Here is a 19708-nt window from a genome sequence, read left to right on the forward strand (position 1 = left end):
ACGACCACAACCTCCAGACAGGCAAACACTCGGAAAGTCTGCCTCCCAAGCACCATTTTGCAGGAAGTTAATTGAGTTAAATGTCTGACTGGAGCCACAAACTCTATCCATCTTTGAATGCCCTGTTGTGGTGATAAGCCATGGGAATGGGAATCAGTGCCTCTTATTAGGGAGCTCACAGATCTCGGGGAGGAGAGAAGCATAGCAATCCACGGTCACAGCACAGAGGTGACAGAGGACATGGCGAGGGGCCTGGCACTTAGATGGGGTGATGGGGAAGGCTCTAGAGGTGCATTTGGGCCGAGTCTCAAAGGACAGTTACGGAAGGCTCTCAGTATTCAAAGGCTGGCCACCTGGCTGACCAAATCAGAGAGGGTTTGAGGAAGCAGTGGCAACAATGTGACAGCCCAGCAGTTTCAGCAGCCAGGACCGAGGGCAGGATAAAGCAATTAAGGCCGGTCTGCAGGCCCCACAGCTCATCGCTTCAGACCCACGATGGGATTACAATTTGCTTTATCTCCCTGTTACCAAATCCTGATGATTGTCCTCAGAAACAAATCTGCCATCTTTTCTCTGTATCTCCATTGCTACTATCACACAGCACTGTGGTCCTGCCCGTGGGCCTGGTGCTCAGACTGCCCTGCTCCAGTTCCCAGCCCTGTCACTCTGAGGCTACAGGGCTTGGGCTGTGAGCTCTGGAGCATCCCCTCAGCCCACCCCTCCCTACCTTTCAACCTGGGCCACAACTCACAGCCAAGTGACCCTAGCCAAGTGACTTCTCCTGTGCTCACTTCAGTTTCCAGATCTACAAAATGGGGTAACGATAGCTTTTATCTTGGAGGCTTGTGCTGCCAAACATATATGAAGTGTCACCTCTCCTTATTCCTCCTGGGTGATTTTGAGCAAGTTATATTACCTCTTGTGCCTCAGTTTCCTCTTTACTTAACTTCTCAGCGGTGGGGTGGTGATGAGGATTCAGGTGGATAATCCACAGTAAGCACTGAGCATAGTAATCAGGAAAGGATATGGTATCCAACTTTGTTTCTATTCAGCCTGTCTTGTGAGAGTTGCTTAATGTTTATCATCACTGCCCAGCTCCCTCTTACCACTTGCCTGCCCATCTTGCCATATTCTTTCTGCTGGTCCACACTCCTGCCAGAATTTCTTTCCAAGAAAAATTCCCCCCGTGTCCTCTGTTCTCACCCTCCCAGGTGCTCACCTCCTCATAACACTGGACAGCGTGCCAGTGTTGCTTCTGGTCCTTCTACCTGCCTGTCACCGCCTGTTGAGACCGCCACCATGACACTCCCCGTTCCTCTGCTGAAGTCAACATCTCCCTTCCACATTCCCGCTCTACCGCGCGCCTCTGCGAAAGGTCTACTCTGCCTTCTCCAGGCTGATGACCTGATATTGGTATGCTGAAAGGAAGAGGCCTTATTCCTAATCCCTCATCCACTGGCCAGAACACAGCGCCAGCTCTGTATCCTGGATAAACCGTGCTCAACATAGGTGTCCCCCCCTGTTGGTTTGTATCAACAATCTATCAAGTGTTTATGGGAACACTGAGACTTGTGCCCCTAAGGCTTGATGGATGCTAGTTTTTTCAAGAACAAAAGGATTAAACCCTAAAAGTGACCATATTATCTAAAAAAATATTTTAAATTTTAAGTAACATATCCTTTACTATCCAAAAATGTTTATTGTTGACAATCTAGGAAACTAGGTGGAGTCTGTCATGTCCCCTTATTCTACTACTAAGTACTATTTAATACAAGTTAATTTATATTGTTTTTATGGACTGCAAAAAACGACCTCCCAAAAGAACCACGTTAAAACCCTGGAATCTATGAATGTGATCTTATTTGGAAAATGGGTCCTTGCAGATGTAATTAAATTAAGGATCTTGAGATGAGCTCATCCTGGATTATTCAGGTGGGCCCTGAATCCAATGACATGTATTTTTAGGAGAGAAGAGAGATGGAGATTTGAGACAGAAGAGGAGGAGGCCATGTGACCAGGGAGGAGAGATTAGAGGGATGCAGCCACAAACCAAGGAAGCTGGAAGCCACTGGAAGCTGGAAGAGCAGAATGATCCTCCCCCAGAGCCTCCAGAGGGACCGTGGCCCTGCCACCACCTTCGTTGAGACTCATGGCCTCCAGACAGTGAGAGAATAAATTTCAGTTGTTTTAAGCTACCAAGTTTGCAATTTGTTACAGCATCCATACGAAACTAATATATGATAAACAAATATTAATTTTATATTCTGATTCATTAGATGCTTTAAATCAACATCCTTTCTGTCTGTCTCTCTCTTTCTTTGTCTCTCATTTTCTCTCTCTCTCTCTGTTCTAAGAACACTGCACACCTTAGTACACTTCCCCTCTGCAGCTTCCCCATCATTAACTGGAGTTCAGTATTTATTTATGGTTCTTTGTGTGCATGTGTGTGTGTGCATGTGAAATTTACTGAAAGTTAAATATGGATCAGTACGGACACATGCAATCACCCGTGTAACCCACACCTCTATCCAGACATAGAACAAACCCATCACCCATCACCTGTCACCATCACCGATGACCATCACCAAGAGAGCTTCCTCATGCCCCTTCCCAGTCAATCTCCAGCCCTGCCCACCAGATGCAACCAAACATCAGTTTTACCTGTTCTAGAACTTGAATACTGTAGTCTGAATCTTGCAGTAGGTATTCATGTGTGCAAGGCTTCTTTCACTCATTTTAACATTCCCGAGATGTGTTTGTGTTGCCACACGTGCAGTAGTTTGTTCTATTTGTTGATGAGCAGTACCACAACGGACAAGAATACCACACCTCCTGGTGATGGACACCTGGGTGGTGTCCAGTTTTTGACTATTATGGATAAACGCAATGAATGATCTTGTACAAATCTCTTTGTGAACACATTCTTTCAGTCTTTTGGTTAAAGGCCTGGAAGATCTGAGTCATAAAAGTGTATGTTTAGTTTTATTAAAAACAGTCAGATCTTTTTTCACAAGTTGTTCTAGCGTTTTATATCCTCACCAAATTGTAGCAAAGTTCTGGCTGCTCCCATACATCTCCACCAACTCTTGGTGTTTCAGGGCTTCTTAACTAGCTGTTTCAGTGGGTTGTATTTCACATTTCCCTGATGATGAATAATGTTGAACGCATTTTCATGTATTTACTATTTATATATATTTCCTGTGAAGTATCTGTTCAAATATTTTGCCTATTTTTTATGTTCTTTAAAAAAATGTTGTACATCCATGTTCTCCATGTTGCTCCTTTCCCCCTAATAACAAGAAAAAGTCAGAGCATCTACAAAACCCTCATTTTCTTTAGTCTACTTAAGAGCAGAGGGTGGGGGGGCCCCATGTGAACAGAATCTCAGAGGGTGTCAAGGCTCTCCGAGGAGAAGCCGTGTACAGCAGACTTAGGGATGGATGAATGCTGAATTCATGACTGGATGAACGGCTGAATGTTGATTGCCTTCAATTTATTGAATGGCTACTCTTTGCCACAAACCAGGGATTTTAATGCATTATCTTTTTCAATTCTACCAAACTGATTCTAAGAGTTAGACATTTTTATCTCCATTTAAAAGACATGACCAAGGCTACACACCTAGCGTGGGTAACTAGAGTCTACAGTCCATCTTTCATACAGTGTCACACTTCCACCCTCTGAATGACTTTTGCCTTCTATGATTCTTCTTTGTTGATTTTTTAAAAAATCGGATGTGACTAGTATTGCTTAGATCCCATGCATACTCTTTTTCATGTAAGAAGCTGACATTATCTCCCCACCAAATAGTAACATGCACCAGGAGTGGTAACACGGTGGTTTTAAGACATCGACCTCCCTATGTATTGCCTACCTCCTCTGTCACAGGGAGTATTGCCTGCTTTGTGAATGGTGTGAATTCCAAACACCTGACCAGTCACAGGGCGTGAATAGTATGTGCTGAATGGCTAATGGGTGCAGAGGGAAGTCATAGTGCTTATTCTCTTTGAAATTCAGCCGATGTACTGTTTCTATAACTTTTTATTATTTTTTTGAAAAATAACCATTTTGAGTGTATCTGTATTGTGTCCAATCAGGTTCACTATTTTAAAAATAAACTATACAATCTTCTAAGAACAGGGAAGTGCACGTACAAGACAAGGACAAATTTACATTCTATAGGAAAGTAGATAAAGAAATGCATTAAAACAATAAAGAATTACCATGAAGAGATTACCTGATGATCACTAATCATCAGGAAATGAAAATCAAAACCTCAATCAGAGATCACCTCACACTGGTCAGAATAGGTATCACTAAAAAGTCCACAAGCACTACTATATATAAAACAGATAAACAACAAGGACCTACTGTATAGCATACGGAACTATATGCAATACTTTGTAATAACCCATAAGGAAAAATAATCTGAAAAAGAATACACACACACACACACACACATATATAATTGAATCACTGTGTTGTACACCTGAAACTAACACAACATTGTAAATTAACTATACTTCAATTTTTAAAAATCCACAAACAATAAATGTTGGTGAGGATGTGGAGAAAAGGGAACCCTCTTACACTGTCAATGGGAATGTAAATTGGTGCAGCCACTATGGAAAACAAAATGGAATCTTGTCAAGAAACAAAAAATAGAACTACCATATGATCCAGCAATACCACTCCTGGGTATATATCTAAAGAAAATGAAAACACTAATTTGAAAAGATACATGTACCCCAACATTCATAGCAGCGTTATGTACAATAGCCAAGGTATGGAGACAACCTAAGTGTCCATCAACAGATGAATGGATAAAGAAGATGTGGTACATATATATATATATATATATATACACACACACACACACACACACACACACACACAATGGAATACTACTGAGCCATAAAAAACAATGAAAATTTGCCAACAACATGGATGGACCTGGAGTGTATTATGCTTAGTGAAATAAGTCAGAGAAAAACAAATACTATATGTTATCACTTATATATGGAATCTAAAGAAATAAAACAAATATAACAAAACAGAAACAGACTCACAGATAAAGAGAACAAACTAGAGGTTACCAGTGGGGAGAGGGATAGAGACAGGGGCAAGATAGGGGTAGTACAAACTATTATGTATAAAAAATAAGCTACAAGGATATAATGTACAACACAGGGAATATAGTCAATATTTGATAATAACTAGGAAAGGAGTATAATCTTTAATAATTATGAATCACTATGTAGTACACCTGAAACTTATACAATATTATAAATCAGCTATAATTCAATAAAAAATAAAATAAAATATTACTAACAGGAAAGCAAAGGAATAATCGTCCAAAAGGTAAATAATCATCCAAAAGGTAAATAACCATGACGCCCACATACACTGCACAGAGAGCCATCACGTGCCTTCCCTTGGGCAATATATTCTTCCCTTCACCTAACTCTCCTCCGATCGGTCCAGGATGCTGACCCTCCCTCGCATAGTCACTGGATTCTTGCTTCCTTTGATCACTGCTGCCAATTACTGAGAAAACCCTGTCCCTGATATAAGCACACTCTCAAACCATATCCCAAATACAACCAGCTGCTGGTCACCAGGGGGTGGGCTCAACCTGAAGATGGTTCAAGGCAAGCCATTCCCATTCCCAGAAATTAGACTCAAGGCCCATGTCTTCCCTACGGAGGGCCAGTCACCCTCTCTGTTTCTGGGGTAAAATAAGACTGAACACAGGTTAATGATCATTTTAATCAATTCATTATGAATCATCTTCACAGCCTCTTTAATACAACAGATACAATAAGATAATAACTTCCCCTAACTTTTGATTGACAAAGGTCCCTGCCTAGAATGTTATAGGGTCATAGCCCTGGTATACTCAAGTCTGCTAAAATCTAACATACAAAATCCTCTCAAAACTTCATTTTACATACTTCAGTTTTTAAAAACTTTATTTAAAAGGATGTTTCATTAAACTCTATTTTGAAGTAATAATGGAGGTAGTAGCTATAATTCAGTTTTCCATTTCGAATTTTAAAAGCACATTCTTTGTAGTCTTGGCATTTTGCTTGAAAATGAACATTATGGTATATTTCAGGAGATAATTTATATGAAAAAAACCCCACATTGAATGTCAGCTTCAACCTCATTTAAACTGTTTTCACATTCAACTAGGGGAAAGTCTAGTTGTTAATCTTGGTGAGGGTCTCTGCATCTTCTCGGAATGAAGGCTGATGTATGGTAGGTGACAAGTAAAAGGACATTTTCTAGATGCCCAGTTCCCAAACTTTACTGGCAAGAGATTAACTTGGGGAGCTTGGTCAAAACTCAATGGCTGGGACAGCCTCCACCCTCTAGCTTATGATTCTGTAGGTTTGGGGTCAGGCCCTGGAAACTGCATTTCTAAAATGTACACAGCTGGTGTGGATGTAGGACCCTACTGAGAATGGTTATAGGCCCCCTCTTTTTTTAAACGCCCCCTCCCAAAGCGCCCTCTTTTTTAAAAGAAAACTGTGTTCCCATAGAATCAAGAGTGTAAATAACCCCCTCAAGAGCAAGCAGATCCAACTTGGGTCTTCCAGGCCATTTTGGTCCTTTTCCTGCAGGTTAGGCAGGCATGGGGGTGGGGCGGGGCAGAGGCGTGTCCCCCAGGTGTGTGCCCTGTCCTTGTGAGGGAGGCTGAAGGAGGGACCTCAGATTCACATACAACATACCCCAGTGACTCTGGAGTACCTCCGGCCCCTCCCTGTTCCTCACCACACCCGTGGGGCTGCCCAGTCCACCATCCGTCCACCACCACTGGGTCACAGGTGCCACCTGAGGATTGAGGAGGACGGATGGGGATGGAGTGGGACAAGGGGGACAGATGGGAACGGAGCGTGTACGGAGGGGAGAACAGAGTGGGAAGGAGGGGAAACAGAGAGGGACAGAGGGAGAACAGAAGGGAACGGAAAACGGGGAATACAGGGGGACGGAAGGGGGGACATAGTGGGATCGAGGGACGGATGGGACCAGAGAAGGGCAGGCCGGCCCGAGGTCGGAGGGAGGTACAGAGGGGACCCGGCCCGGCTCCCCTTAGCCAGGCAGCGGCACACTGAACCGCTGGACCGGGGGCAGGGGACTGGACCCGCGTGACCGGCCTGAGTGACGAGGGCCGGGGTTTGCGGGGACCAGCCCGGGTGGTGGGGATGGGGACGGGGACGACAGGGGTACGGGGACCGGGGACCGGGGACGGGACGGGAAGGAACACTCGGCTCCCTCTGCCCGGCAGCAGCGCACTCAGCCGCTCGGCCGCACACCTCCCAGCACCGACTCCTCCGGCGTGAGGCGGCCCGCGCCTTATATACCCTGCTAAAAATAGCCTGCGAAACCGCCTTCCAATCACAGCTGGCCGAAGTTCGAATTCAGCCAATGGCGACGGTTGTGATGGAGAGGCTCGGTCACGCCAGGCGGGGCCGCTGTAAGCCGCTGCCCGCGATTGGCCGAAGCTGACATCATCGTCGCGCAGCCCCCGGGCCGGGCGCGGCGTGATTGGGCGGTGCGCGGGGCGGGCGCGGGCGAGTCACGTGGGGAGATGGGGGGGGCTGGGCGGGGAGGAGGGGAGGCTGGCAGCGGAGCTTTGAATAGGGAAGTTTTGCAGGGGTTACGTTTGCAGTCAGTCCGGTGTTTGCAAATATTGTGTGGGCTCGCGAGCGAGTCTCCGGGCTCCGGTAGGATCCGAACCCGCGGCGCCTAATTGCTGCCCACTGAGTTTGCATGAACTTCCCCGGCGCTGCAGGCACGGCTGCTGCGCTCCCGACTCCAGACCGCACACCTCCCTGTTTTTACAACAGCAGTGACTGTCTTTTCCAACCCGACATGGATGTGCTCCCAATGTGCAGCATCTTCCAGGAACTCCAGATTGTGCACGAGACTGGTTACTTCTCGGCGCTGCCCTCCCTGGAGGAATATTGGCAACAGGTAAATAGGAATTTTCATGGGCCAGGTGCCCGGGTGCGCCGAGGAGGGAGTGCATGCACTCACCGACAGGACGGTGTGTGGTTGGAGGTGCATTTCTTTTTCTTCTTTTTTTAATGGTTCGGGTAAATTTTTTAAAAATTAAAATAATTAGTCTTAAAACGTACTTCTGCTGCCTCCGGTGTGGAAGGCACTTTAAAGGGGCCTTTTACAGCGTGGAGCGGAGTTGTCATTTGAGTGGGGCGCAGCAGTGGTTCGTCGCTTGGAGTGTTTTTGCCGTTTCAGGGGCTTATGAACTGCGTTCTCCGGAGGGCAGACCCAGCTCCGCGGCCTGATCCCGGCCCTAGCCCTTGGCAGAAGTTTGCTGCTTGTACCAGCTCCAGACTCCACAGCTGGATCTGGTCATATGAACTTGCAAGGACTGCCAAGGGTGTTTTTTTTTTTTTTTAAGGGATTTTGGTTTTGTTTTGCTTTTTGGTGTTTGTACGTGGAGATTTTTTTTTTTAATTAAGGATTTCACCAGCGAAACATCCACCAGCTCCTTTTCTCTACCAGGCCATTTTCAGTTTCTTTACCTTCTTGGGAATCCTTAAGATATGCCTCGATCTGCCTTGTTTTTCTTAACCTGCTTCTTTTGTTGACCAGAAAAAAGAAAGAAAAAAAAAACCCAATGTTTGCACAACCAGTGACTTATCAGTCATATGACAATGAGCCCGTCCGAATTGCTTCAAGTCAGAGTTTGGGAAGAAGAGTCTCTGTTTCCGGCATTTTTTAGTGGAACTGGAATTTTTGGCATTGGACATTTAAGAAACAATTTTTCCCCCTTCTGATGCGTTAGGATTACCTGAAGGGAGAGAGATTCTGACACTTGTCCCATTATCTTTAAAGATAGAAGGAAGGTTTGGGGTTTTCTCTGTGCTGCTAAGCAGTTTGCTTTTTTGTCACAAAGTGAATTAGCAGATCAAATATATATTGTGGGTTTCAAAGCCTGGAAGGCTTGTAGGGGAGATGAAATGCAAAGTGTTACAACCTTCCCATGCCTGCTTAATTGTTCCCAGCCCTTTCCTGCCTCCCTCTCCCCTCCAGGCTTTTCCTCCTAAAGAAGCTGTTTCCTAGGACGTGATTGAAATTGATCTAAGTAGTTTCCTTGGGCATTTGGGATTTGGGCCACAAGCCAGGCTGAGCTCTTGGTCGCCTTCAGAGGCTTTTAAACTCTCCCTGAGAGCTTCCTTCTGGTCCCCAGAGCTCGTCAGCATAATGGAGATTTTAAATTAGCCAGATTATTAAAGTTTAACAAGATCTCAATAAACGTGCTTTCCTTTTTCTTTGGAACATCCATAGAATATCTTGCTGTCTCTCCGCAGAACACTCTAGTGTGCTTTGTAACCCAGACGTCTAATTTTAGGGGTAACGAGAAAACAATGATTGTTTTTTCCCCCTCTGCTTGCTAGGTGAGGAGGGGGAGGGGGAAGGGTCTATTCTGATAGCAGGCACACTGCTAAATAACCAAGCGGGAGCCCTTTGGGTGGGCTTTGCTAGTCCTGAAAATGATTTGCTAAAAAGAGCAGAGTTTGCTGTAGAAATCTAAAGCTGTGGAATTGCAGTAGTATAGACAGCCTTATATGGACATGCAGACAGTTGATCCTAGTGAAGATAAGGGCAGACATAATTTAAACCTAAAATGTTTCCTACCGTTTTTATTTTCCAGTGGCTAGAAAGTTTGAGATGGTGGGGAGAGGGCATGCTGGCCTCTCGGCAGTTGTAGCTTCTGGAAAGGTTGGTTGTGGGGCTGGGGGGGCACTCTGGCCATGACACGCTGCATGTATATTTGAACCGGGTCCTTTTTTGGCCGCTGGTCAGAATTTCAAAAGGAAGTCTCCTTTGGCATTGTGTGAAAGAAATAGAGTGATGACTCATACAGTTGTACTCTTGGCCAGTAGATAAAGTTCTTGTCCATTGTGGGACTCCCAGCAGGGCTGCAGAGGAATTTCCCCTCCTGCATCCTTTACAATAGCAGATGGCCATTCTGGAATGGTTTCTCCACTCCTGTTGTTGTTTTCCTCTGACCGCTGTGGAAGTCATTTAAGTTGTGTGTGCGCATGGCCCTGCACTTGGGAATGGCATTCTTTGAAAGCCTATTAGGTCTGGGCTCCGCAGGAAACGGGTGGTTTCTCTGCAGCTCCTTCCTGACCCTAGACCATCAGCTGGCTGCGTCTGCTCGCTGAGTATGGCCTGTGCTGTCAGCGGTTCTCCAGAGGGAGACACATGCCATGTCAGAGCACACTGTGTTGAGAGCAGCAAGCCCTCTGTCTGTGCCTCTGGAAGGCGGATGCCTGGGTTTCCTTGTTGCACAGGGTTCTCGACTGTCAGATAATATGGTTAAACCTGTCCGGTGGGGGCAGGTCTGAGGCTGGTATTCTTTGTGTGGCTTACAGAAACTTATTAGAAACATCAACACTGTAACTATAACAAAAACTGGCTCAGTGACCATCAGCCATTTGTGGCCATTGGTCCAACTTGGGGAAGTGGGGAGAGGTTTCACCTCTGGTTTTTCTTCTGAATGTGTACCCATTCCTAGAAACAGCTTTCCTCTCACTCTGCTAAAGACACGGATTCTTGTAGTGACAAGGCCACAGTTTATTTGCCCTTGACTCCTGCATGTTTTTGGAAGTGCGCTTTCGGTTCGTTTTCGGTAGTCGTCACAATCACGTGCCTTCTTGTGGTTCCTTTCGCACAGACCTGCCTGGAGTTGGAACGTTACCTCCAGAGCGAACCCTGCTATGTGTCAGCCTCCGAAATCAAATTCGACAGCCAGGAAGATCTGTGGACCAAAATCATCCTGGCTCGGGAGAAAAAGGAGGACTCGGACCTGAAGATGTCCTCCAGTCCCCCTGAGGATGCACTCAACAGCCCCGGCTTTGGCTACAACCTGGAGACCAACAGCCTGAACTCAGACGTGAGCAGTGAATCCTCCGACAGCTCCGAGGAGCTCTCGCCCACCACCAAGTTTACCTCTGACCCCATCGGCGAAGTTTTAGTCAATTCGGGGAACCTGAGCTCCTCCGTCACCTCCACGCCCCCTTCCTCCCCAGAACTGAGCAGGGAGCCATCCCACCTGTGGGGTTGCATGCCGGGTGAGCTGCACCCTCCCGGGAAGGCGCGCAGTGGGACTGCGGGGAAGCCCGGCGACAAGGGCAGCGGAGACGCCTCCCCAGACGGCCGCAGGAGGGTGCATCGGTGCCACTTTAACGGCTGCAGAAAAGTTTACACCAAAAGCTCCCACTTGAAAGCACATCAGCGCACCCACACAGGTCAGTCCCTCCTGCGACCCGGGTGCCGCTGAATTAATTGCACCAGCCCTGGGAGGGGGCCGGGGCTCCGCAGGAGGCTGTCAGAGCAGACACGTCCTCACCTCCTTTCTTCCCTCAAAAGAGTTGGGTCTCTGGGGAGGACAGAGTAGGCGCTGAAAGACTGGACATGTGTGCCTGATGAATGGTTATCGCTTTCAGATTAAGCAAACAAGAGGTAAATCACATTCTCTGTCTACACCGAGTACCCCACCCACTCCAGCCACCTGGGTTATCAAGGCCCACTGTGCAGTCTGCAGTGTCCGTGTACAGTGCTACTCGGAGTTGCCTCTGATTTTTGGAAATGAAGCTCGAGGGTTGGGAGAGGGTGGCCGGGCTGTGTGGCGCAGGTGGGTGCCGGACAGCGTGTGGGGTCTGAGCTAGACCCATCGACTCTGTGCGAAGCAGTATCATCAGCAGGTACTTAGTGAGAATTTCTCTGTGTATCATGCTGCCTTTGTTTTCTGATGCCAACTTTAAAAAATAATAATAACTTCTTAATGAAATATCACAGTCTAGAGAATAGTTCCATTTATAGTTACCATGACAGTCTAGGATGACTGGTGAAGCATCACAGAAATTTTGGAGCTGGAAGCGGTCTTAGAGATCAAGTCATGCAAACTCTCGTGTTACCAATAATGAGAGGAGATCAGGATCCTGAAACAGCTCAGGGCAGATCCAGGATCAGGACCTGGGTACCCTGGAACCAGGCTACTGACTGTGGCAATTGTTTTTTATATTCTCAGGTAGCACTTTTAGTGAAATCATATTTGTAATCCGACCAAGGGATAAAGTCGACTGGGTCTTTTGCTTGTCATTTAGAAAGTGTTTTGAAGACCTTGGAACGGGGTTTCCCAGAAACTCATGACCTCAGTTTTGGAGAAATATAGTTTCCCGGAGGAAACTACAAAGCCTCATTCCACAGGGAAGTGAGTAAGGAACAAAATAAGTGCTTGAGAGAAACCGTTCCCATGGAGAAAGAAATAAAACCCAGCCCTGGCCAAGGCCACGGGTCCAGTGCGCTGACACATCACCTTGGAAGTATTTCTCCAGTCTGAGTCATTGTCATTCTTACACGTTCACTCTGATTACGGTCATGTGGGCCCTGCCAAGCCTGGGTCTCTTCCCCAGCACTTGGAGGCCCAAGGCTAGGTCAGGAAAGAGCCCCTGCCTGTTACCTTGGGAGGGCCGGCTCCCAGCGCTAACTGAGGTGTATTCTGAATTCCTGAGGTCAGTGGCCTCTGGGCCTGCTCCTGAGTGGACTTTCCCGCCCCGTGTTGGGGTAGCAGGGCCCTTCCCTCACTGTTCAGTGAAATCATGGCGTGCCTCTCGTGTGCTCTCTTCCCAGGAGAAAAGCCTTACAGATGCTCATGGGAAGGTTGTGAGTGGCGTTTTGCAAGAAGCGATGAGTTAACGAGACACTTCAGAAAGCACACTGGTGCCAAGCCTTTTAAATGTTCTCACTGTGACAGGTACGTGCATGAACAGCAGGGGCACGGCGGTGCCATCCCCGGAACGGAGTAGGCATGCAGTCACCCTGCAGCAAGGCAGCCGTCTTCCCGGCCTGCACTGGCATCTCTCTTTTCAGCCCAGGACTTTTTAAAAAGGCTCTAATATGCCACTCGTCCAGGTTAGGAAGCACCGCGTACCGAGTGCACGAGAATAGAATGATTTCGTTCACACTTTCTGAAGATTGGCCCTTTAACAGTTTTCAAATTTGAAGGCTGGGCAGTAAAGTCAGGTGACATTCCCAAGAGCTGATTGGCAACCTCCTTGATGTATACTCCTGCCCCGAATGTGGATGGGGCTGACTCAGCATGATGACTCCCACCCCCAATGGAGAGGGCTAATTTAGCTGGGGGGTGCACGAGCAGGAGGTCTGTAACTGACGGGGCTGGAGACCTAACGTCTGGGACCCCGATTCTCTCTGCAGGTGTTTCTCCAGGTCCGACCACCTGGCCCTGCACATGAAGAGGCACCTCTGAAGGGGCAGAGCATCGACTCCTGCGGGCTAAAAAGGCTTCCAGGCTGAGACGGCCGTGGAAGGAGGGTGCGTGTTCCAGCCAAAGCCATTTTGCACCCTACCCGGTCGCCTCCAGGACCTACTGGGAAGGTCTTTCGAGGGCGAAAAAAGTCATGTCCGAAGCGGCAGAGCACCCAGGGTGTGTGGTGTTTGGGTGGCCCTGGCCTCGCCACTGGTACCTATCCTCTGAGTGGTCCCTAAGCCTTTGCCGTGAGCATGTGCACTGAGAATGTTAGTGGTGGGTGGGCTGTATGTGGAGGGTCTCCTACAGACTGTGTGACGAGACAGAGTCCTTTCCGTTGCGAGGCTGCAAGAGACAGAAAAAAAACATAGTTTGAATGTTTTGTGTGTGAGGCGTGTTCCATGAGATGAGATGGCCACCAATCATTTCCCGGGGCGGGGTGGGGGTGGGGGGTGGTGTAGGTAGAGTCTGCGCCTTAGAGGAAAAAAAAGAAAAGAAAAAAAGAAGGGAAAATGTGGAGGGCAGGCGTGGGCGGTCAGGACCCGGGAGTGGCGAGTGGGTATAGTGAGGGGAGCCCCTTTCCCTCTAGTGTGTGGCGAGAACTTTCGGTGTCTGGTTCAGCTGTGTGAAGTGAGTAGCTTCTGCTACTCTCTGAGACAGAGTTCATTTGTTACCCATTGTATAAGCTGTGTATCTACAAATATAATACATTGATAACTTTTCCTTCTAAGACAAAAGTAATGCATGGTCTGGGGAATTATCTGCTTTTCCATTTTTAAATCAGTACTACAGTTTTGATTCCAGTTCACTGAGCAGCTAAGATACGATTGGTTGAATTCGGTGACCCCCTAGCCATCTGGGCTTGGCAATACACAATCCTTCCCCCCTTCAATTTCATAACACTCCCCTTCCAGAGAGGCATTGTGCAGCATAGGACTATTTTGTAAATGGTTCGAATTTGAATTACCTTTTTGGAGAATTTCGTAATGCCCTTGAAAGATGTTGGACACGAGTTGGGTGTCCAGGACACTAGGGCTGGGAATTGCTGGTCTAATGTCTCATTAGACTCAGAACCTAAAATTTTTCTCAGTTGGGTGGATAAAACCACTAAAGCTTAGAAACTGTTTTCTCATGCAGCTAAGTTTCTCTTATTTATGCCTTGAGGACTAATTTCTGGTTTTCTAGCTGTTAATGCACTGTAGATCTTAACAATGGTGCCTTACGCAAGTGGCCCCTTATGTAGGGGTCTCGTACAGGGGTATGGGTGATGCATGCTTTATTAAGGCTCTTTTTTCACCTGGCTTTGTACTGTATCAATATATAATACAGAAAAAAAATCTCTTTAAGGTCCTCCTTCACAAAGTCAAATAGATGAAAACCCCCCAAACAAGTCAGTATTTACTCAGTAGTTTAGACAACTTGACTGTCAGTGTTAAAGTGGAAAACATGTGATAATTGGAAAATCAGACCATTTCTGCCACCGTGAGACTTCCGTATAGACTTTGCACAACAGTTGTACAGATCATACACCGGCTGTGTTTAATATGTAACATTTTCACACGTATTAAAGATACAGAAGTATAAAAAACAATGTATTTGCTTAAAAGGCACAAGTTTCTCGCGTATCTATCTAGCTATCTGTTGGTAACACAGAAAGTATATTACTTTTTTTTAAAGTGGGCGAAATTCTTGTGTATGTATATTTGTGTGTACAGTATGTGTATGTGTGTATGTGTGTGTATATATATATACATACATATATATAGATAATATATACATATTTTTTTAAGGAGAAATTAGAATGTCTAGCTAGAAAATTCCACAGCCTGTGAAGACACATTTCAAAATGGCCACAAAGGAGGTAAACATGAGAACTCTAACTTTTATAAAGGCTTTCCCTTTAATTTAACAATTTGCCACAGGCTCTTGGCATCAAATCTCTTCCAGACTGCCAACTCGCTCATCATAATCGGCAGGTCTGGGATAGGGTACCTTCGCCATTCAAAACTGGCATGAACGGAATACTAGCCTGGTCGTTGGTCTCAGACACACTAAGGTTTTGATTTTGAATGTCAGCTTTATTGAAAATCGAGCCTAAGAGTAAGCTAATCACAGGGATTCCTTTTTAGAGCACTTTTTATGCAGATGAAGCTATTTTTTTCCAGCACATAGATTCTTCCAGTTTTCCAACGAGTAATTTCCTTGAATTGGCACACCGCAGCATGGACAGCTGATCCTCCATCCAGCTGCTGGCTCATGGGTGTGGATCTTTCCTTTATATATATTTATATATATATATATATATATATATATATACACACATATGAGTCTGGCTGGGCTGGTATTTTGTTTGGATCTTCCTGGAGATGAGCAATGGTGAAAGCTCACATAACTGGGGTTTTTTTTGTTTTTTGTTTTTTTTAATCTGGACTGATGGATACACTTACCTAAAGAGCTCATTTCATATTGCTGAGGGGGGAAATGCACTTTTCTTTTGGCAATTCCAAATCCAGGCACTTGATTTACTGGATTTTGGAAAACTCCTTTTTTGGCCCTGCTGTGTGCTTAGCCATAACAATTCCATTCAGCAAGAAGGTAAACAAAAGACAAAAAAACTTGCACTGGCTTGTCTCACTTATGAAACACCATGGAGTGGTTTGATTGGGTGGGGCTGGGTGCCACGTATGTCAATGCCTGTAATTTTCATAATAAGCAAGTACATAAAGAATTACATTCTGTTCAGGTGATAACTGAGCCTCAATCAAGCAGAAACTTTTTGCTTGACGTTAAAAAAAAAAATTTCTATTAGTGAAATTTCTTTTTTTTTTTTGAAGCACCCTGTTATCTAAAAAAATCTTTGTAAGATTTTTGTAAAATTTTGTTTTACAAGATTTTATTTGAAATTGTTTTTTGCAAGATTGTTATATTTCTGTATGAATGTATTTTTTATTGGAATAACATAAAAGAATTCTTATCAGCATCTTGAGTCTGGTTGGTTTTTTTTGGGGGGGGGGTGGCGGAGTGTTGAAACAAATTCCTGCCAGATTACTCACCGGGCTCTTCCTTGGGAAATCTTCTTTGTGCTACCCAGGGAGCCACTTGTCTCCCCCCCACTCACTGCCCTTCCTGGCAGCAAAGGTGGAAATACGAGCCTGGGGTTGCTCCCCTGATGGGCACTGAATTCTCCTCCAGAGACTGGCCACCAGGCCTTGGGGCACAGGAGGAAACACTTGCTGTGTTTTATCTTCCTGTCACTCCAGCCAGGAGAATAAATTGCAGAGGCATCCGCAGAATGTGAAACAAACACCTCCCTTTCACTTCCGCATGCTCCTGCAGCCCTGTTCCACAGAGGCGGTCAGAGCCCGGCAGCCGCTTCTGACCTGGCCCGCACACCTGGCTGAGATGTCACCCAAGAGGGTGAAAAGGACACAGTTGGGACAGCAAGCCCTGAAGCCATCCCCCTGGCCTTCAGTCCACTCTTCTTACCTACCCCCTCCCACTCTGGTCAGCCCAGCAAAATAGGGCAGAAGGTAAAAGATTGTTTACATGATCACCAGATTTTTTTTTTTTCTTGAGGTAAATGGGATGCATTCAAATGCAGAGTTTGTTCCAAAACAAAATAGCTTTTGGTTCTCTACAAACATTTCCTGTGAGCAGCATTAGATCTTAGTTCTACTGAGCGGCGAGTGGCAAACAAGTTTGTGTTGAGTTCATATTAAGCTCCTCAGTAGTGACAGTAAAATCAGTGTGTGCTTTCTAGAAGGGGCTATAGGATGATGGACATTTCTGAGGCAATGAGCTTCTTAACCTTGTTCTTAGTTTAAGGAAGTTCTCTGGTTGCTGGAAGGGCTCACTGCCTCTTGTTCCTAGCAGATCTTCATTTTGCTGCGTGGGCAGAGTTTACACGAGCCGCTTTTAATTTGATAATTGGGGAGGGGAAGTTGAAGTGCGTCCCCAGATTAGAAATGTTAAGTAATTTTCTTTCTAGAACTGTGGTAAAAATATCAGCCATTTGAACGGAGTTGTGATGTGGGAGGGTGCAGGAAGCAGATGCAATTTTTGCCAGGACTCATGGGTGTGTTGTGTTCAAAGCACATGTCAGGATGACTAATAGTTGGATTGCCCTGACTGTAGCACTAAATAAAGGCTTGATAATGCATTCTCGGCTACTAGTAAGACATGACCACTTTGTCATGTGAAGACTATGCCGAACAGCTCGGTTATGTTCAAATAAGGCTGCTAGGAGAACTGCCATGCAAGGAATCAGCTGTAAACCAAGGATAATTATAGAAGGACAAAAACTTTCAGTCTGCTTAACAAAATTTTTGAAACCTAGCTAAACGAAAGGATATGTTCTCAGTCGAGCTCGCCGTGTGCTTTCAGACAATTTGCTGAGCTACGCTGTACCTCAGTTTTCTTATTGCTAAAATATTTTGGGTTAGGTCACGTGTATCGAGCATTTTATAGAGCACTGCAATTCTGTGGTCTGTGAGTATAGGGTGGACTTCAAATTACATGTCCACCCTCCTCGAAATGCTCAGCTCAGATCTAGAAAGCTTTCTCTTGTGCTACAGTAGACAGCATTGTTGAGAAAATTGCTCTGACTTAGGATGGAAAGAGGGACATTCTCAAATTGCCCCTTTAATTATAGTTAAGTTATTCAAACATTTGGTGCTTCATAGCATACCATTTTTTTAATTAAAAAAAAAAAAGAGGGCTTCCCTGGTGGCGCAGTGGTTGAGAGTCCGCCTGCTGACGCAGGGGACACGGGTTCGTGCCCCGGTCCGGGAAGATCCCACATACCGCAAAGCGGCTGGGCCCGTGAGCCATTGCCGCTGAGCCTGCGCGTCTGGAGGCTGTGCTCTGCAACAGGAGAGGCCACAGCAGTGAGAGGCCCGTGTACCGCAAAAAAAAAAAAAAGAAAGACCTCTTTGAAAACTGCCATTGTAGCCATTGCAGATCCAGTCTCAAGTTCTCCCAACTCACCAATCATACTGCACACGTTCCCAGCTGACCTGTGTGCTCAGAGGGTGGTGGAGTCGATGGGAGGTTGTTTACTTTTATATTTTAATTGCTCCGAAGAAAGAACATATCTTTCATATGTAACTCCCTTCTTAGTTTTTAACCTTACGCCACCATGAGCTATATTTTTAACAACGCTCCTTCTCAACCTGAATTATTCCCCTCCCCAAACCGGGTGATGATGAATATGACGATATCTACTACTTCTTGTGCCTTGACTACGAATCGGGGAGGCTGTATGTTATATATCTGTGTGTGTGTGTGTGTGTGTGTTTATGTATATTTCCCAGTGTACTCCACACGGCGGGCGTTATCCCCATTTCACAAGTGAGGAATACTGAGCAGCTTTCTCTAGATGGCTCAGCCTGAAGCATCAGGCTAAATATTTGAGGCCACATCTCTCAAATGCCAAAGACCAAGGCTTTAATCACCAGCCAACACTGCTTTCTGTCTCACACAAGTTCTCACGAGAGCCTTCTGCTCGTTCTGTTGGATTCACCTTGAAATGAAGTTACATTTATGAAATGGAGACAGAACTTTCTTATAACTCAGAAGCACTAAAGCTATAAACTGTTCTGTAAGCCTAAGCAAACAAAAGTAACCATTTTGAATTGCTTTCAAGATATGAGACAGGTGGCATGTATTTATTTCTAATGTTTAAGAAGCTCGATAAAGCAACTGGGGATGTGACATCCTGCATTAATTGGCAAGCATCACCTAATGTACGTAGTTAAGACACAAAGAGAAGAAAATTAGGTCCATGCATCACACAAATGAGGCAATACAACAAAGTGTGTTTAACTAGATTTAGTTTATAACACAGTGTCTCTGTTTCAACCTAAGTAATTTTAATGAGAATTCTCTAAACGTCTGTGAATGGAAAGAGACAAAGACAAGAAGGAATCTGGGTACCACATGTCCTGATAGGAGTCATGCTGGGCCGAGCAGTCACCGCAGAATTTTCAGTAAGAGACAGATTTAGCTAGCATGCCCCTTGTCACTGTGAGTCTCTTCAAACTCGTGTTGCTAAGCCTTGCACTGACTTCCCTTTACATAATCGTGCTAAAAGAGAAAAAAAAAAGGTATCATATGATCTAGAACTGTTCCTTAAATTCAGAGCCCCCAATCCAAAGCTGCCACAAACAAATAATTATTAACTTTTTGAAAGGCTTGGCTACTTAGATAGTGGAAAATGTTCGCCAGGCCAGAGAAATCAGCATTTTCCGAAGCTGTGTACTTGCTTGATTCCCAAGCACATGTACTGGTGACTTGCATGTATTGACTAATCAGAGTTCTGTTCCCCTCGATTTCTTAAGTTTCACATTACCACGTTTCATTGTGGTTGTGCAAGACTTCCTTCCAGATGTGCAAGATAGG

The 19708-nt window shown here is 45.6% G+C and overlaps 1 protein-coding gene across 4 annotated transcripts in view; it reads left to right on the top strand.

Moving 5' to 3' along the window:
- Positions 1-7632: 7632 nt before the first annotated feature.
- KLF6 (KLF transcription factor 6) overlaps positions 7633-19708 on the top strand; it is a 30184-nt gene continuing 18108 nt past the window's right edge. The window contains exons 1-4 of one of the 4 annotated variants that reach the window (XM_022564938.2): positions 7634-7980; positions 10715-11288; positions 12673-12796; positions 13258-16289. In XM_022564938.2, the coding sequence (XP_022420646.1) occupies positions 7777-7980; positions 10715-11288; positions 12673-12796; positions 13258-13309 (954 nt within the window). In that variant the 5' untranslated portion in view covers positions 7634-7776 and the 3' untranslated portion in view covers positions 13310-16289. Of the gene's footprint in view, positions 7981-8309; positions 9754-10714; positions 11289-12672; positions 12797-13257; positions 16290-19708 lie in introns of those variants that run through there. The other 3 variants (XM_089906594.1, XM_089906593.1, XM_089906592.1) reach the window with 3 other exon arrangements.

Source organism: Delphinapterus leucas, chromosome 2 (genome assembly GCF_059928025.1).
Source record: "Delphinapterus leucas isolate spDelLeu-1000000601 "Yukka" chromosome 2, BTC_Dleu_Yukka2, whole genome shotgun sequence".
NCBI lineage: Eukaryota > Metazoa > Chordata > Mammalia > Artiodactyla > Monodontidae > Delphinapterus > Delphinapterus leucas.